This window comes from Cucurbitaria berberidis (genome assembly GCF_010015615.1).
Source record: "Cucurbitaria berberidis CBS 394.84 unplaced genomic scaffold K460scaffold_1, whole genome shotgun sequence".
In the NCBI taxonomy this organism is placed as follows: domain Eukaryota; kingdom Fungi; phylum Ascomycota; class Dothideomycetes; order Pleosporales; family Cucurbitariaceae; genus Cucurbitaria; species Cucurbitaria berberidis.
Window position 1 is genome coordinate 5,103,501 of NW_024468935.1, and position 16,203 is coordinate 5,119,703.

A 16,203-nucleotide genomic window follows, 5' to 3' on the forward strand; every position below is an offset into this window, starting at 1 on the left:
GATGTGTGATCTTCTTCTTCGGGCGTCAATCGTATGGGCAATATAGCTGTCGCCATTGACTTCTGGAAGGGAAGCGTAAATGATTGCAGACTTTGACAGCAGTATCATACTGCATTATAGGGAGAACCATCCCGTACGATGTAGATCTGTGCGGTGAGAACAGTAAGGCCAACGACCATGGTTATCGCGATGATTGGCAGGTTGACACGTGCAAACTCGAGACCACCTATGCGTATATGCTTTCTCCCTAGGATGTCGCGCCAGAGCATGCCGGCCAGTGATGCACTGAAGGCAAGACTGAAAGCCCCGTAGTTGACTCCAAGAGCCATGCTGTACACCGTTCCCCAGAAGGTCCTGTCAGAGATGGCAGTTCCGTTTCGCCGGTGGATTTCCTGCCACGCTTGGATGACTCTGGATAGGAGAATGGTTGTCCCGATATTTGTGCCAGCGAAATTGCACAAGATAACGGAGATGAACCCCATGCCGCCAATCGCACCGATCGTGCCGGTCTTCTCTACCCAGTGATCCCAGCCGTGTGCAAAAACTGGAACCCAGCCTTTCGTGACCAGGGCCTGTACCATGACAAACATGCAGAAAGCGAACGGAACCAGCGTGAAAGGCAAGTGGTTGAACACAGTCATAGTAGTGGGAAACGTCGCTTGGGCCCAAGCGTAAGTATCCGCGATAAGTGATGCGAGTGTTGTTGGCTCCGTCTTTGAGTTTGACTCCAGTTTCTCCGGCTCACGCGGCGTTTGTTCCTTTTCCACCACCTCCTGGTCGTTCTCTCCACGCTTTCCACTGCGCATCGCGGTCGTGGACGACTCCGACTTGACATTTGGTACGTCGATTGAATTGTTCGACTCACAAGATACGCTCGTATCTAGTTCTTCTTGCACTACCGACTTCCTTCTCGCCTCTGCTCGTTCTGCCTGTACGTTCTCCACTCTCCGTCGTCCCTCGTGAGCTATATTCCGTGTCTCTTCCCGGTTCAGCCAGCCCATCCCGAGATCGAAGCAGAACATTACAAAAGCAGCGGGCATTGTGACCCAGAAAACCGGGCGCTCGTGCGTACCCTGCGAAGCAGCGTTAATGGCAAGGACCGTGATCAGCGTAGCTGCCATGAGGACAGCACCGAACATTGCGCCTTTCTTGTCCAGGAACGGATTTAAAATCTCCTCTAGTGATAGTTGTTTTTCTTGCTCGTCATTGCCGTTTGGATCGCTCTCGCGCTCATCCAACTCGTTCTTCGCGTACGGAATGTTTGGGTTGATGGGTTTCTTGTTTTTGAGCTCCTCCGGGAGATCCTCCATCTTGATGGAAGATGGAATCAGAGATTCGTCGTGAAATATTATGTAGAGCAGGAAAGGAAACAAGACAACCCCAGTGGCAAGGACAGGTACGATAACATTCGCCGTGTACTTGATGAAAGTGATCTTAAAGGCTCCTGCTAAAACCAAATTTGTTGGATTTGATGACACAAGAATAGCAGACGCAATGTTTGCTACTGAGAATTGGGTATGTATCCAAGCTCGGGGATGCTTGATGTTGCTCGATACGCGCGTCATGTAGGAGAGGAAGGCGGTACCCGAGAGAATGATTGGGTCGTTCCCAATGAAAGTGGTGAGACCAAAGAAGAAGGCGTAGAGGTAGAAGAAGAGCCGATGGCCGACTTTGCCTCCTTTCTGTAGGACTTTGAATGCGAGCCATCTAATGAGTCCGGAAGCGTCGACCGAGATGGCAATGTATGCCAATGAGAGGAAAAATAACATGATGTCGTACGGTACAATGTTATGGGCTCCGATGGTGCCGTCGTGTACCTCCTTCTTGCCAATAGCCAGGATAGCGAGTAGGAACAGATCAGCCACCAATGGTGCCGTAAAAAAGTTCATTGGGAATCTGAACACCACGAAAGCCCCAACTTTGCCATTTCGAACCCGCGTGGGATGGCAGGGCAAAGGGATAATACGCAATGCGCTCAAGACATTGAGAAACGCGGTCCACAGTACGCGGGGGATATAAACAGGTATATGGAACGGAAATAGGACGTTGATGTCTGTAGATACACCTATGATCAGTGTCCAGGCCTTGGAAGGCGAGGTTGTGACTTGACTTACTCGTCAGGACAAAGACAATCAAAGTAATTATCGATCGCCACTGCTTGATATGGCTGGTGTTGAGATCCTGCACTTCCGGGCTGCTGGCACGGTGTGACAACATTGCGCCTATCTTGACTTTTGAACACCAACTCGCAGCTTCATTGATGAGGAAAGGGGCCTTTACAAGAATCTACTCCAAGTTAGACCTATAACTCATATGTAATTGGCGCAGCGTTCATAGTTGACCGCGTTCGTTGGCCGCCGTCTCACCTCAGCAGAATGGCGCCCTCACAGGCCCTGGAGTCGAAACTATGTCGTAGTGGCCCAGATAACGGCTCCTGGTGAGAGAAGTACGTGGAATAAATGATGCGCAATACAATCATAGCAGGCAAGTGAGGCTTTGGGACCATATTCTGCGTAGGAGGCAGTGCAGTGTTGAGCAAAGCTTGGGCCAAGACGCTGACTGCGCTGATCTCACCAAATCCTGCCACCGTGATCGTCAGAGAAGGTCCGATGGCGCGAAACGGGTCATCTTCCAAGACTCAGCCTGCCGCCCTCCAATCATCAATCATCGACCAAGGCGAGGCAAACTCACCGGCGAAGCGATGCTTGATTACTGCGAGCCGCATACCAAAGCCGCAATGCGCCGCCCCCTTTGCTTCTGCTTCTGCTTCTGCTTATACCCCTTACGATGCGATGGCATTTAACGTCGTTGTCCCAACCTTGATCGCACATACATCATAGATATGCCAGCTATTCAAACAGTGTCTAATTACTCCACCGCGAACACTACATCATCGGCTATACAGGTTGTCTGCGCCTTCCCTCTGTCCTCGAATTATGGTCCTGGCTCGCGTGTTAGTGCTCTCCAGACAAATACATACATACCAAGTGTGGCTATCACCGTATCAGAAGGCTCACAGATGGCTCTAGATCCTCTACTATGTCCTCGTCGCAGCATGTGTCGCTTTCCGACGAACAGAATGGCTGCGGAACGCTTGCTTGGCCGTGGCGTTAGTGTTGCCTGCCCTCGCCGCCCTGCACTCCATCGTGCTCGCAGCTACAAATGTTACTGGTCAGACTGCCCAACATCTCCCAAGACATCCAAGAAAAAACCTCTAACGTCTCCATTTCTAGGCGCAGTTGATATGGATCTATACGGAGCTTTTCAATTATGCTCGATTGGCATACTAGCGGCGCCGTTGACAGTTCGCCTCTCTCGTACCTACTTCTTTGACCCAGGCAGAAACATCATCTTCTTATGGACAATTCTAATCCTATGCGGCCTTGTGGCTCTATGTGTCGAATTCTATCGCATCACGCCAGCGAATTGTACTAGCGACGATCCTAGGTATCTGACCAAATTCCCGTACGGAAACGCTACTTGTGGCCTCCGCTGCTCCGAATCTGCTGGGCCCTTCTCACCTCTGCGAGGCGGTGCGGCTTCAAATGTCAATGTAATCCCTGTGCCACACGTACTGACCTTCAATGCCTTGATGCTACTCTCTGCTGGCTTTTGCATACCTGCAATTTTGAGCTTAATCTTCACTTGGGATAAAATTCTCGAGATCAACTGGAAGAGACGACGAGAAACCGAAAGACTAGACGATCGGATCGAAGGGGCCAATATTACCGTACGTGAGATGAAGGGAATTAATAACGTCGTCAGGTTGTTCCTGAGCGTGGTGGAGATTCCAGTAGTCGCCGGGGTTATACTGACGATAATTTGTCTTGGAGAAGCAAACTTCTTTAGCCCTCAGGTCAGATACGACACTGAGCCTATGGGCTCGTTCGGTAAGTAGGTTTGGACGTCTCCAAATGAAAAAGACTGATTATTTGCGTGTCAGGACAATGGAGCCCGCTGGCTGGGACTGTTTTAGCTGCGCTGGGGTCCTTATATCTGATCTGGGCGGGCGATGAGAATATTACGAAGCAGTCGAGAGCACAGCAAACGAATCAGGACTCTTCACACCACAGCTATAGCAACGAGCGAAATATATCTCCTAGTCCGCCATCAGACCTAGAACACTCGCCAAGTCGGAGTTCGCGCGACAATGCTTTGGGCATACGTTGTGCATCTCCACACGATTTTGGGCTTATCCCTATCATTACTCAACCTGACCTTGAGCAGCATCAAGACATTGATGCTGCTCATATTCACCAGAGCGAGCCTACAGCCGGTAGAAACAAGGTGCGCAAATGGCTCACTTCGGCTGCGAACTACATGGGAAATGCCGCACACGAGAAGCTTGATTTATCGAACGATAAAGAGATTCATCGATTTCCAGAAGTGCCAGGCGAAGGACTACGCAACCCAGAATTCGAGCGAATCAGCACCCAATATAGTCGACTTCGAGAGGAAAATTCCAGAGTAGGCAGTTCGTACGCTGCGAGCGTTGCTTCTACGCCTGGTATTGGGGGCAGTTCCACTCCACCACCGCCACAAGAATCACCACGACCGGAAACAAGTCCAGCTCGAAAGCCAGCTCGAAGGAACACGCTAGAAGTGCCCAAGCCGGCGCATTTACATCGTAAAACCGAAAGCCACTGAATTTGTGTCTAAAGCGGAGGATATACTGTATTACACGATGCTATTCAGGATCAAGGATTCACCTTTTCTCGAGCATGTTCGATACCCACGACCCTAACTCCAACTCAGAGACCGAACCAAGCTTCCGATACCGTCAAGTGCGATGGAACCGAATGGCCAACACCCTGCGCCCAAATCCCCTGAACGTTGGGACCAAAATCGTCAGTTCTGTAGTTCTTCTCTGGTGTATCTTTCTTTGAGCTCGTTGGCGTGGTGCTGACGTCGAACACGTTCGTCCACTGTTTAAGCGTTTCGTCGTAGTTCTTGGGCGACAACGTGGCGTCTGTCGAGCCGTGCCAAAACTCTAAGACAGACGGCCAGAGTCAGCGTATATTTCAGATACACCTCGGAAAGGAATACTTACGCATCCGTGGTCGCGTTCCATTGTATCCAGGATACATACCTCGGACCACATCACCCCAATGCTGTGCGGTTGAAATACTCTGCCCGCCTGAACAAGTATTGTTCCACGCAGCTGATGCCCCAGAAGAGGAGACGAAACATCCAGCTGGTACACCAGAGTACAATGAGACGGCGGTGATGAGTTCTGGATAAGTGGCCGCGAGGACGTTGGACATCATGCCACCAGATGATCCGCCTGTGACGAACACCTTCTTCGGATCGATCTTGTACTTGTCGATTGCATAAGTGATCATATTCGCGATCGCGTTTGAATCACCGCCGCCGTTATGCGCTAGCGAAGACTTGCTGGAAACATCCCAGCATTCTGTTGAAGAGCTCGGCCAAACAGTCACATAGCCTTTGGTATCCGAGCCTTTCTTCCAAGGAATCTTATCATTTTGAAAGTATTTCTGGGCGGAGGATTGACAGGAGTGGATCGCTACCACTAAGGCATCACTTTTGACCTGATCGGGCACGTATATCCACCTTTGAAAAGTGTCAGTAATGCGGGTACAAGGTGCAGACAAAGGAAGAGAGAGGAATCCCTACATCCCGGGCTTCGCTCGAGCAGAACCGCCATAGTTTGAAATTTGCGTCAATTGGGCAGCAAGAGAGGTGGAGGCAAGAGCCAGAATGGAAGTAAGAGCTTGGAGATACATGTTGGTAGAGGCACGTTGGGAGAGTTGCCCCTCGACACACAGGCTTGTTATATAATATCGACCTTCTTCCTCCGCATCCATTCAGTAAACTTGCCTTTCATTGCAGTACCTCTTTTAGCGAATGACGAAGTCGTCCCGGTTAAACCCATGGTTTTGCAATTAAGCTTCATACTAAGCATTTTTGCTAAATACCCGTAAATAGTCCAACCCTTGTTCCCCCGCGTCAGGTGTTGTTTTTTCCATATCGCTATCGAAGAATAAGCATGTGCAGCTCTTACAGGTCAAACAGTCTTTCAAAACTAGATTAGCATCATAAAAGCTGACTGGGTTCAGAAAGAAGCTTCGTGTCAGGTGTTTGTGCTGCGCGTGGATGGCATGGATTCCAAACGAGGCGCAATATCGAGGCGGCACTTGAAGCCGCAGCTACTTCCTATGTCATTTGCTACATGGACTGCTAAATAGGACACCTGGTGCATTATATGACATGGAATCAAGAATCTGTGGGGTAATGTTCTAGCGCCGCGCCTCTCCACATCACGCCGTTTCTCAGTCGAAGCTCAACAATCCGTTCTCTCTCTCTTAACCTTACTGCGAGTGTTAGAAACTGTCATGATCATATAAATTCTTTACCCCAACGCAATATCCACAAGCAGTCACAATGTGGCAAACTCTCATACCAATCCCATTTCTGCTTCCCTACCTATTCCATCAAGCTTCCGCGCATGGCGGTGCCTTGAACTACACAGTCGGAGACACATGGTATCCGGGGTTAGTTGTCTTATTGCGTGATCGATTGGCTTGTGCTAACGCCCGAGAGCTATGACCCATATGGCGACCAGACCATGCAAGACGGCGCAGACTGGATGGTACAACGCAAATGGATCACCAACGACCCCATCTTCGAAACGACTAACGCCTCCCTGTCCTGCAATACACCAGGCAATCCCGCAAAAAGCTATGTGCCGATCACCGCTGGCCAAAATATCACCGCTGTTTACGCATACTGGGTGCACACTGTTGGACCTATGATCGCCTGGCTCGCATACTGCGCCAATGACTCCAATGACTGTAGGACGTTCAATTCGTCCACGGCATCTTGGTTCAAGATTGGGCAGAAAGGGTTGCTTGAAGGCACGATAGAAGAAGGCACGTGGTTCCAGAAGGCGTTTAGTAAATGGGATGGCAGTCCGAGTCTATGGAGTGAAACGGTCCCAAGTAGCCTGAGACCAGGGAAGTACCTGGTTAGACATGAGATCATCAGTTTGCATAGTGCAAATAAGCCGCAGTTCTATCCCGAGTGCGCGCATCTGGACATCAAGGGCGATGGGCATGCATTCCCGAGCAAGGAGTATTTGGTGCAGATCCCGGGTGTGTGGAGTATGGACCGTAAGTCCTTTGGCGGTTAGCTTTGGGTTCGAGCGCTGATGTCTTGCAGAACCGGAGATCAATATTGATATCTACAAACCGGAGGTTTCGAAGAAGACGGTGAGAACAATAGGGCTAATCGGAGAAGAATGCTAATGTGCAGCAGGAGTATAAAATCCCCGGACCAGCAGTGTGGACAGGATTGTCGTGAACGGTTCGAATATAGTTAGCCCTATCATCACAAGGCAGTTCCCTGCTCCCTTACAAGAACTGAAAAGCGAACGTCATTTTCATATGCTTTGGGTCTACCTCTAGCTCAGCGCGGCGCTGTTCGGCCATGCGCCTTTCCGTCCTCTAGTCTCGCATCGTCAAAGTCACATGCTAATGAATTGAAGTCGCACACACGGCCACTTGACTGTACTTGCCCATCTGAGATCTCTATCTCCTCCATCTTTAAATATTCTAGGAATATATCCGCTCAGGAGACGCATAGCTGGTTCGCGACACTTTCCTCGCGTTGTCGGGCAAGAGGAAGCGGGTCAGCATGCAGTACTGTACTAGGATGGCTCCTTGGACCGCCATCATAGAGAATCTGTGCCGCAACAAGACCAGTTTGTCGGCACACCATGTCGGCTTATAACCCCACGGGTGCTTCATCGGAAGAGGGGTAGGCGCAGACCTACGGAGACATGGACGATCCACGACGACAGCCACTTTCGTTGAATTAGGATCAACCTTGGTATGAGCGCGCTGTGCCATGCATCGAGCAGCGAACCCTGTATACCAAAGGAAAACCCTTAAATTAGAACGGGTTCCAAGTATGCGAACATGAGACGGAAGTGAAGTAGAGGAGCAGTGCACGTATGCCACGGCTTGGCCAGCTTTTATTAGGGTAAAAGTCGGCGGCTTTTACTATTCGAGTAAAGCGGAACAAGCAGCGCCAGAGGTCACCATCGGGCCTATGAGGTGACGATCAAAGTAAACACGGGGATCGAAAAGTGGGACGTTGGAGCACGGTGGAGATCATCCGAATCCTTCCAAGACTTTGGACTCTTGGACTTGACGACTAGTTCCGAGATTGAACGATTGCGCACGTGCGCTGTTGAAGGCTGTAGTATTGGAAATATTGGGAGTATTGGGAGTGTTGGAGAAGCCTTTTTTGTACACTGGCGTGACGTGAGTCTATCGGTGTGGTGAGTATGCATAGCAAAAGTGGGTGTTGTTATTACAGCGGAGTCGCCGCCCCCGCTGCGGAGAAGGTGTGGGCAGACATGGATGAATTATGGTGCGATTGTGCTGGAGAGTGTTTCGAGCGTAATCCTCTGCTCCTTCTGTGTTCGGCAAGGTCTTTGCCTATCCTGCTTTCCCTGCACGCGCATATACTCGCAGGGGCATTATTGGAGTAGCGCGATATCATTGCCCAGGTGATGGTTGGTCGGACTTGCCGAAAGAGGAAACCCGACCGCTTATTATGTAAGCGAGCAAACCCATCCCACAGGACATGAAACGCGTCAACCGGTCAGCATGCATGATTGCGAGGGATTAGTGTGAACGCCTGTGACCGCTACAGCTGCTCCTTGGCCTGTATACTGCGTATACCTGCCGCCTTTGCCGCGGCTATGCGCAGGTAGTGTTTCCGCCGTCTTTTTCTGACGGAGCGCCAGTACTCAGTCGACATTGAAATTTCTAAGAGTTCGCGTACTAAAACCTCAACACCTTACGACTATGACGTCTTCCCGGCCGGCTCAGCGCACTACATCTGGGGCACTATATTCGTGCCAGTCGCAAAGCCAGCGTTTGACATGTTTGACTGCTCCACCAGAGAAATTTCGGAGCAGATCGGCGCCAAGGCTGCAGAGGCTGCAGAGCCGCATGCTTGTGCACGGATAGCTAGTCCCTGCATGGGATCAGAGCAATGACGTCAACTGGGGAATTGTTGACTCCAGAAATGCTACCTCATGTGAAAACTCAGAAGGGTTGGCGCCTACCGAGGCAGTTGTTGGAGAAGACCCTGGTGCAAGCACTCTACGGCCTGCATACTTGGGCCGTCGTCTGATTTGACAGCCGCTCTCGTCGGCGCGGCATTTGTTCCAGATCGGCTCCTCGCCCGGCACTCAAACTGCCAGAATGACGTTCGGGGAACCAAACCTTCACCTCCTACCCACGGTTCAACCGAGCAAGAAAAAGAACCGCCGGCCTATGACGCAACACAAAGCGGAAGCGCTTGGGGCTAACACAAAAGGCGCTCCCTGCCGAGCGTGCTTGTTCCCCTACAAGCGTCGTCCGCTCCGCTCCCGGATTGGCTCACAATGTCCGCCCCACTGCAGGAGCTGCTGGCTTCGCCTTAACTCCACAGTTTATTTGCGCCTCTCCCGTCAGCACCATCACGTTGCATTGCAACACCAAGCCAAGCCCGAGTGTAAAACTCGTTATCTAGTCTACTCCACGTGTCAGACGAAAGGTTGGTAGCGTGCATTTCTGTGGAAATTAGGTGGAGAATCTTCACCACAACGTTGCCGTACATCTTTCGTGTGCTCCCGGGGACCATACTTTAAAGCCAACCCTCTCCCCACGGTTGCACCCCCGGCATCTCTCCCCAGCCTTCCTCGTGCAGACATCACCATGGCACCTCGCATCAAGGACAACGACTCCGGTGTACCCACCTACTGGGGGGCATCTGGCAGAAAGCTTCAAATTCTCATCACCATCGTTGCCACCACCGACTTTTTGCTCTTTGGATATGACCAAGGTGTCATGAGTGGCATCATCTCCGCGCCTGCCTTTCAAAACGCTTTCCCCGAGGTCAAGGACGACAGTACTTATGAGGGTTTCGTCGTCTCCATCTACGCTGTTGGTTGTTTCCTAGGCGCATGCTTCATCTTTGCCTTTGGTGACAAGCTTGGCCGTCGCAAAGCCATTTTCCTGGGTGCAGCCGTCATGATTCTTGGTGTCATCATTCAGATCGCAACGGTACCCGTCGGAAGTGGTGCGACTGCCCAGTTCATCATTGGGCGATGCATCACTGGCATTGGCAACGGTATCAACACGTCCACTATCCCGACCTACCAAGCAGAGTAAGTCAAGCCAACTGTCAAAGTTGTCGCCAAAATATACTAACCAGCTATTAGGTGTTCCAAGGCAAAGAACCGCGGCAAAGTCATTTGCATCGAAGGCAGTATGGTCGCCATCGGCACTCTCATCGCCTACTGGATCGATTACGGCTGTCTGTATGGCCCTGCGGACTTCACCTGGAGGTTCCCTATCGCCTTCCAGTGTGTCTTTGCTCTCATCGTCATCGTCATGATGACTGGTCTACCTGAGTCTCCTCGATGGCTTCTCACACATCACCACGAAGAAGAAGCTGCTACCATTCTGGCCGGCTTGAACAGTCTTCGTCGCGACGACCCCGAAGTGCTTGTGCAGATGGCCATCATCAAAGATGCTGTTCGCGCCTCTGGTGGCGGCGGCAAGGTCCCAACCAGGTCTCTTCTCACAAACGGAAAGCACCAGCATCTCCGCCGCACTATCCTGGGTGCCTCTTCTCAGATGATGCAACAGCTGTCTGGTTGCAACGCCGTCATCTACTACTTCCCCATTCTGTGCCAGAGTGTGCTAGGAACGGACCACAACCTGGCCTTGCTGTTAGGTGGTGTGAACATGGTGGTTTACGCCATCTTTGCATCAACCTCCTTTATCCTAATCGAACGTGTTGGTCGCCGCAAGCTTTTCCTCATCGGTACCGTTGGACAGTGTCTCTCCATGGTCCTTACATTCGCATGCCTAATCCCAGGTACGAAGTCAACCGCTAAAGGCGCTGCTGTCGGTCTCTTCACCTACATTGCTTTCTTCGGTGCTACTTGGTTGCCATTGCCTTGGTTGTACCCGGCCGAGATCAACCCTCTCAAGACGCGCCAGAAGGCCAACGCTTTCTCGACCATCAACAACTGGCTCTGGAACTTTTTCATTGTCATGATCACTCCTGTTCTGGTTTCGCAGATCAAATGGGGCACTTACCTGCTCTTTGCTGCACTGAACGCTTGCTTCATCCCTCTCATTTACTTCTTCTACCCGGAGACCGCCGGCCGCTCTCTCGAAGAGATTGATCTCATCTTCGCCAAGGGTTTCTCGGAGAAGATGAGCTACGTCAACGCCGCGAAGCAGCTGCCGCCCATGGATGAGGCAGATATTGCCCAAGCGCATCGCGACTACGACGACATGTCGAGTGATGAGGAGGTGCGATCTTCTGATGGCTCGTACAAGGAGAAGAAGCAGCAGGATGAGGATCTTGTGCCTCAACAGAAGACGCAGGCCTAAGTCCGTAAATCCATGTGTTGATAGAGGATGTGGGCGCTGGCCGCAATAATTGCGAATGAGCGCGCTGTGTGCGCTTTAGCATTGGCCTGCCGATGCTTGTTATTGCGTTACGCTTACTAGAAAGATACCCGACGCTCAGTCGTCAAGTGGAATGTAGCGAGGACGCAAGAAGGAGAGCAACATTAAGTTGTTGAGCTCTGGAAGGAATTTTCCTTCCTTCTTTGGCGGACTGCGTAGGAGTTGTTTTGATTCTGTAGATTGACTATTATTATCTTATACCCAATAGACGTCTACTTTTCAACAAACACTATTAATATCGGGCTTCATTCTCTATTGTCTAATTGCAATCTTAGACTTGATACATCCAACTAAATCAAGATCAATAATCTACAGATCACTCAAGAGCGAATGTTGTATGCATAGGCAAAGGGATGTTGTATGCCATTTCAAGGACTCCAATGCTGACCAGCTTGTGTTCGAGGAGTCCCGTCAGAGAAAAGAGAGGCCGACGTCGTTCCTGGAAGATCGTTTCGTGATGGCGGAATACGCAGTGGGGGAGGAGCAGGAGCACGCGGTGACGGCGGCGGGTAGCCGCCGTTTGGAGACGACAATTCCGATGTCCTTCGCTCCCCTGACAATTCCCAACGATGTAACTGGTTTTCGTTGATCGGGCTTCTTTCAGTAACCGAAGCGCAAGGTTCCATAGGCGATGAGACAATGTCACTAGTATCTGGGCCAGGCTGGTTGACCCGTCGCTTACGTCTCCTGAACAAATAGTACCCGGCCCCCCCAATCAGTGAGAGACCAACCACAATACCGAGCACAATCGCGGCTATCGTTCCTCCTGCCAGCTTGGTGCTTTTTGTGCATCCTGTACTAGCAGAAATAAATTTGACCGGGGAGGGTGTGATCTCGTTCTGGTTCACGTCTGCCAATTGAATCTGCCGAGCTTCGTAATCCACAGCCAGATATACCTGACATTCTATTAGTCTCCATTTCTTCCCTATAACAAGGTTTGGGGGGTCTATTTACTCGTGAAAGGAACACCTTCCCAAGCACCCAAGCTCCAAGGGGTTCTTTATATATATTCACCTCTGTAACGTTGGGCTGGAGAACGTGATCACCAGTTCTGTCAAGCCCACGAAGAGGGTGTTGGAGCTCGGAATTCGGAATCTCTACCGTTAGCCCATTATTGAGAAAGTACTTCAAACTTCCGTTAAACCCTGTCGTTGATGGGAAGATAAGTCCGGGCTCAGGAACGAAGAGGTTGTTTGGATCGTACGCAGTCTTTGGGTCCCAGCCAGTCACCTGTTTGAATCTGGCAAGACCGGTTTCTATGTGATGGTTAGTAGCCATATAGCGACGATCGCGATTAGAGGCATACCTGAGAGCCGAAACAAATTGTCATATCTGTTTGGTGCGGTTAGTGATAACTCGCTTTAATTTTCTCTCATATTTGACGTACGGTTCAATACACGCTGCATGTCCATCACCTTCCCCAATAAGCTGAATCGGATCCAGACCCTTCAAGAGGAGCTGTAAGCCCTGAATGTGAACTTGAAGTGGGCAGTAGCGTCCGGCTAGGGTGTCTGGATAGTCCATGGGATACGTCGAAAAGGGGCTCGTAACACTGGCAGCATCGTAGCCTCCCAAGACGAGGCTACCGTCCCTGGGGTTATTAGTAGATTGACTACCGGCATTCAGCCCAAAGCCAAGGGACGGTATGACGCTAGATTCTTTCAAATGGTTGAGGAGGACAGAATGTGTCCCGAGTCCGAGGTGTCCTGCAGTGAAGTTGAGTCCTGCTGTGATGACTACAACCGTCATGTTTGGAATGGCGACATTCGACACCAAACCCAGGTCTGTTTCTCCGGCCACAGAATAAGAAGGGTTGAATTTGATCCAGCCAGGATCCGCCGGCAAGTCTCCTGTTATCGAGATGTTTTTGAAAGATGCACCCGCAGTCGTGAGATCAAAGAGGCCTCCATGGTAAGAGCGACATTGGGCTTGTGTCATGTTCTGCAGTTCTTTCCCCGCGCAGATATTTGTCGCGACCAGCAGTGTGTTGTCTACAACAGTCGATGGAGTTAAAGCCACGTTCTGCTTTGGCTTTCCGATATCAAATCGGATCCCATACGTGGACGTGTCTTGGGATGCTATAGAAACATTGCCGATAGTCAGAGCTATTGGGTTCGCAGACGATGCTGAACAATTAGAGGTCCCTTCAACTGCGATTGCGCAGAAGGTGTACGCTAACAACAAGATCAGCCATGGGTGTCGAGAACCCATTTTGGAGGTAAGGGACAATACTCAAATTGTCGAAATGGCTATTAGCTTCTCAGCCTCGTACATATATGATTATTGGTACGAGCAAGGGAAAGCGAAGGTGCAGCATGATGGCGTTTTTGGCGCAACGGGGTGTCAGCAATGTGGTTTCTAAGACGAACACAAATGGTCGTTTGGTCGCGTACTAGTACCAGTACAAGTCCTTAGCCAAAGAAGGCGTAGCCAGCTTTAGACGGCCAGCTACCAAGCTCAAAAAAGCAAAAGTCCTACAAGTACATACTGGAATTCACAAAGCTGGATACCTGAAGCTCGTCTTCATTATCGTTCGGACATAGTACATGGCGTCTTGTAAGCGAGTCTAAAAATGTCTCTCAGAATCCGGTGAAAAACCCTAGGCCTTTCTTAGACTTCATCTTCTGTTGCCCTGGACGGGATGTCGTAGATTTCTATCTCTGATTGGTGCCCGCTTTTCTGCATTCTGCTCAAGGCAACCGCATATTGGTTGATCAGTTGTGCCTCAGCCTCACTGTAAATCCTGGAAAATATATTGCTGTGTGCAGTCGGCTGAGCCGTTTTTCGTGGAGTTGGTAGGTCTAGACTTCAGCCTTGTCCCACTACTGATTTCAGGCGCGATCTAATTGTGCGTGTTCACTGACTGACAGAGTGAACCTCATGTAGCGAACTGCTAAAAGGTTTAGCTCAGTTGTGACAGACTGTAGTGTAGCACTTCGATCACTTCTTTGCACTCTTGGGATGTAAATCATGCAGCTCAGTGCAGAGTAGCTTGTCATGCATGTTTCAGCCTTGCCAGCCGCACTCACCGATGAGGAGGGCTGTGAAGTGTGGCAAGGCACAACGTTGACGCTCTAGTCGGACGCACAGAGCGGCCCGGCGAACCACGGTGCTGCAAAGGAAGTGGTCTCTGAACACTGCCTTGCTGCACCGACCGCGACTGGGTTTCAATCTGAATGTATGTTGCCTTAATTCCTGACGGTGTCATAGAGTGGAAAGAGATATATGACTAAGCGATTCTCACGTGCGTCGGTGGTCGGAATTCTTCCGAGAATGGAAGCCACTTGGCAACAACAAAAGTACAGCCAGAGACCACCATGCGTTCAGTCTCTATCTTGTAACGCTCGTATAGCCTCTTACTATGGCGAAGACAAACGTATCCTGGGACACCGTCGGGCCTTTTCTCGTGTGGCAGTTTCTCATTCCATTAGTAAACATCTATCCCTCAGGCGTATGTAACGCAGCTTAGGTGCCAGTAGCTCACGCGATGCAGGTCGCAGGATGGACGCAGGCTGTCCTCTACAGTATCTTTATCCGCGCGGGCGACCCCAAGCCTCAACCTGGCTCCGCGCGCTTCGTTAAGCACCGCCGCCACATCCTGATCGCTATCTACGCAGCATACTTCGCTTTCACTATCTACGAGGTTGACTTCAACCTGCAACGGTCGAGTAACGCGTACAATGACCTAGGCGTGCCCATTGATGTCGACGAAAGCGCTCTCAACTCACGATTTAGGAGATTGACGATACGCTATCACCCGGACAAGGTAGGGCCAAACATCGATCGAGATAGGGCGAATGACTACTACGTGCATCTGAAGCATGCAAGGGATATGATACTGGACCCTGCGAAGCGGTTTGCGTATGACCGCTTTGGACCCGACATCTTTGGACAGTGCCAAACTTGCCTGACGGTCAAGGAGTTCACGGACAGCGGTCTCTTGACTGCAGGCACGACTTATGGCGCGCTGCTCATCATCCTTATTGGCGCAAATGCCCTGGGCTTTCTTACAGACGGTTCCTACTGGCGGTATCTCGGCCTGCTCGCCGTCGCGACCTTCGAACTTCGCACCGCACTGCGTCCCGACCATCCTACCTTCATATCGAAATACCTGAACCCATTCGTAATGTCTTCGAACCTCCGACCAGCATATTTGCCTTTCCAAATCATCGCTATCACCAAGAAAGCCTCCATCTCGCTCGTTCAATTCCTTAGCCTCCTGATGCCGCTCTATCGCGCCAATTCCCAACAGTCCGCCCCAGTCAGCGACGATACCGACGAGACGCGGCACAAGCAGCTTGACCGCCTCAACGCATTCGTCGCAGAGTCGAACAAGGATGCGAGCCGGTTGTTGGATCTAGAGAGCATACCATATCGGGATAACGAGAAGGCGAAGAGCGAGTTGAAGGAGGCGTTGAAGAAGTATATGGTCCAAAATGTTGTGCATCAGGAGAAGGAAGTGAGGAATGCGATCGGGCAGAGTATGACCAGACGCAGAACAGGTGTGCCCCATGGGGCTCAAGGGACACGATAGTCTAGTGGTTGTTTGTGAAAATCAAACACATCATCTGGGAATCTACAGCCGCCCTCAAATGGGCCGTTTCTGTTATTTGGCGGATTTGGCAGCCCAACACGACGCCGGACGATCCCAACACCGGTAGAATTACGGCCTGAAGCAACTACGCTAATCATTATGAGC

At 50.9% G+C, this 16,203-nt stretch overlaps 7 protein-coding genes across 7 annotated transcripts; 4 read left to right on the forward strand and 3 right to left on the reverse strand.

Annotated features, from left to right (window-relative positions):
- Nucleotides 1-104: 104 nt before the first annotated feature.
- Nucleotides 105-2,217, reverse strand: K460DRAFT_275067 (uncharacterized protein; the record flags this gene model as incomplete). Its single annotated transcript, XM_040928006.1, has 2 exons — nucleotides 105-2,053; nucleotides 2,115-2,217. 2 exons carry the CDS (start codon nucleotides 2,215-2,217, stop codon nucleotides 105-107), a joined length of 2,052 nt encoding a protein of 683 aa, XP_040793976.1.
- Nucleotides 2,218-2,842: 625 nt separating this feature from the next.
- On the forward strand, nucleotides 2,843-4,647 carry K460DRAFT_271768 (uncharacterized protein; the record flags this gene model as incomplete). Its single annotated transcript, XM_040927755.1, has 4 exons — nucleotides 2,843-2,953; nucleotides 3,030-3,171; nucleotides 3,234-3,890; nucleotides 3,944-4,647. The coding sequence occupies 4 exons, from the start codon at nucleotides 2,843-2,845 to the stop codon at nucleotides 4,645-4,647; spliced, it is 1,614 nt and encodes a 537-aa protein (XP_040793977.1).
- A 104-nt stretch (nucleotides 4,648-4,751) lies between these two features.
- On the reverse strand, nucleotides 4,752-5,747 carry K460DRAFT_373430 (carbohydrate esterase family 1 protein; the record flags this gene model as incomplete). The annotated part of the gene is made up of 3 exons (XM_040934582.1): nucleotides 4,752-4,990; nucleotides 5,051-5,574; nucleotides 5,638-5,747. 3 exons carry the CDS (start codon nucleotides 5,745-5,747, stop codon nucleotides 4,752-4,754), a joined length of 873 nt encoding a protein of 290 aa, XP_040793978.1.
- Nucleotides 5,748-6,405: 658 nt separating this feature from the next.
- K460DRAFT_329454 (lytic polysaccharide monooxygenase) lies at nucleotides 6,406-7,741 on the forward strand (the record flags this gene model as incomplete). The annotated part of the gene is made up of 4 exons (XM_040930742.1): nucleotides 6,406-6,515; nucleotides 6,565-7,133; nucleotides 7,183-7,232; nucleotides 7,279-7,741. The coding sequence occupies 4 exons, from the start codon at nucleotides 6,406-6,408 to the stop codon at nucleotides 7,321-7,323; spliced, it is 774 nt and encodes a 257-aa protein (XP_040793979.1). The 3' UTR covers nucleotides 7,324-7,741.
- A 1,772-nt stretch (nucleotides 7,742-9,513) lies between these two features.
- On the forward strand, nucleotides 9,514-11,718 carry K460DRAFT_329457 (general substrate transporter). Its single transcript, XM_040930743.1, has 2 exons — nucleotides 9,514-10,186; nucleotides 10,241-11,718. The coding sequence occupies exons 1-2, from the start codon at nucleotides 9,735-9,737 to the stop codon at nucleotides 11,424-11,426; spliced, it is 1,638 nt and encodes a 545-aa protein (XP_040793980.1). The 5' UTR covers nucleotides 9,514-9,734; the 3' UTR covers nucleotides 11,427-11,718.
- Nucleotides 11,719-11,856: 138 nt separating this feature from the next.
- K460DRAFT_329459 (uncharacterized protein) lies at nucleotides 11,857-13,492 on the reverse strand. Its single transcript, XM_040930744.1, has 4 exons — nucleotides 12,892-13,492; nucleotides 12,811-12,836; nucleotides 12,459-12,760; nucleotides 11,857-12,400 (listed from the first exon to the last, which is right to left on the reverse strand). The coding sequence occupies exons 1-4, from the start codon at nucleotides 13,440-13,442 to the stop codon at nucleotides 11,873-11,875; spliced, it is 1,407 nt and encodes a 468-aa protein (XP_040793981.1). The 5' UTR covers nucleotides 13,443-13,492; the 3' UTR covers nucleotides 11,857-11,872.
- A 1,373-nt stretch (nucleotides 13,493-14,865) lies between these two features.
- K460DRAFT_270880 (uncharacterized protein) lies at nucleotides 14,866-16,038 on the forward strand (the record flags this gene model as incomplete). The annotated part of the gene is made up of 2 exons (XM_040927682.1): nucleotides 14,866-14,934; nucleotides 14,998-16,038. The coding sequence occupies 2 exons, from the start codon at nucleotides 14,866-14,868 to the stop codon at nucleotides 16,036-16,038; spliced, it is 1,110 nt and encodes a 369-aa protein (XP_040793982.1).
- Nucleotides 16,039-16,203: the final 165 nt, after the last annotated feature.

What these genes read in the sequence shown, in the direction of transcription:
- K460DRAFT_329457 (XM_040930743.1), top strand. Translation starts at nt 9,735, where the DNA reads ATGGCACCTCGCATCAAGGACAACGACTCCGGTGTACCCACCTACTGG. An exon ending in ATCCCGACCTACCAAGCAGA is followed by an intron (nt 10,187 to 10,240) that starts GTAAGTCAAGCC and finishes ACCAGCTATTAG; the next exon opens with GTGTTCCAAGGCAAAGAACC.
- K460DRAFT_329459 (XM_040930744.1), bottom strand. Translation starts at nt 13,442, where the DNA reads ATGACACAAGCCCAATGTCGCTCTTACCATGGAGGCCTCTTTGATCTC. An exon ending in CATGCAGCGTGTATTGAACC is followed by an intron (nt 12,837 to 12,891) that starts GTACGTCAAATA and finishes CGCACCAAACAG; the next exon opens with ATATGACAATTTGTTTCGGC. An exon ending in GGAAGGTGTTCCTTTCACGA is followed by an intron (nt 12,401 to 12,458) that starts GTAAATAGACCC and finishes ATAGAATGTCAG; the next exon opens with GTATATCTGGCTGTGGATTA.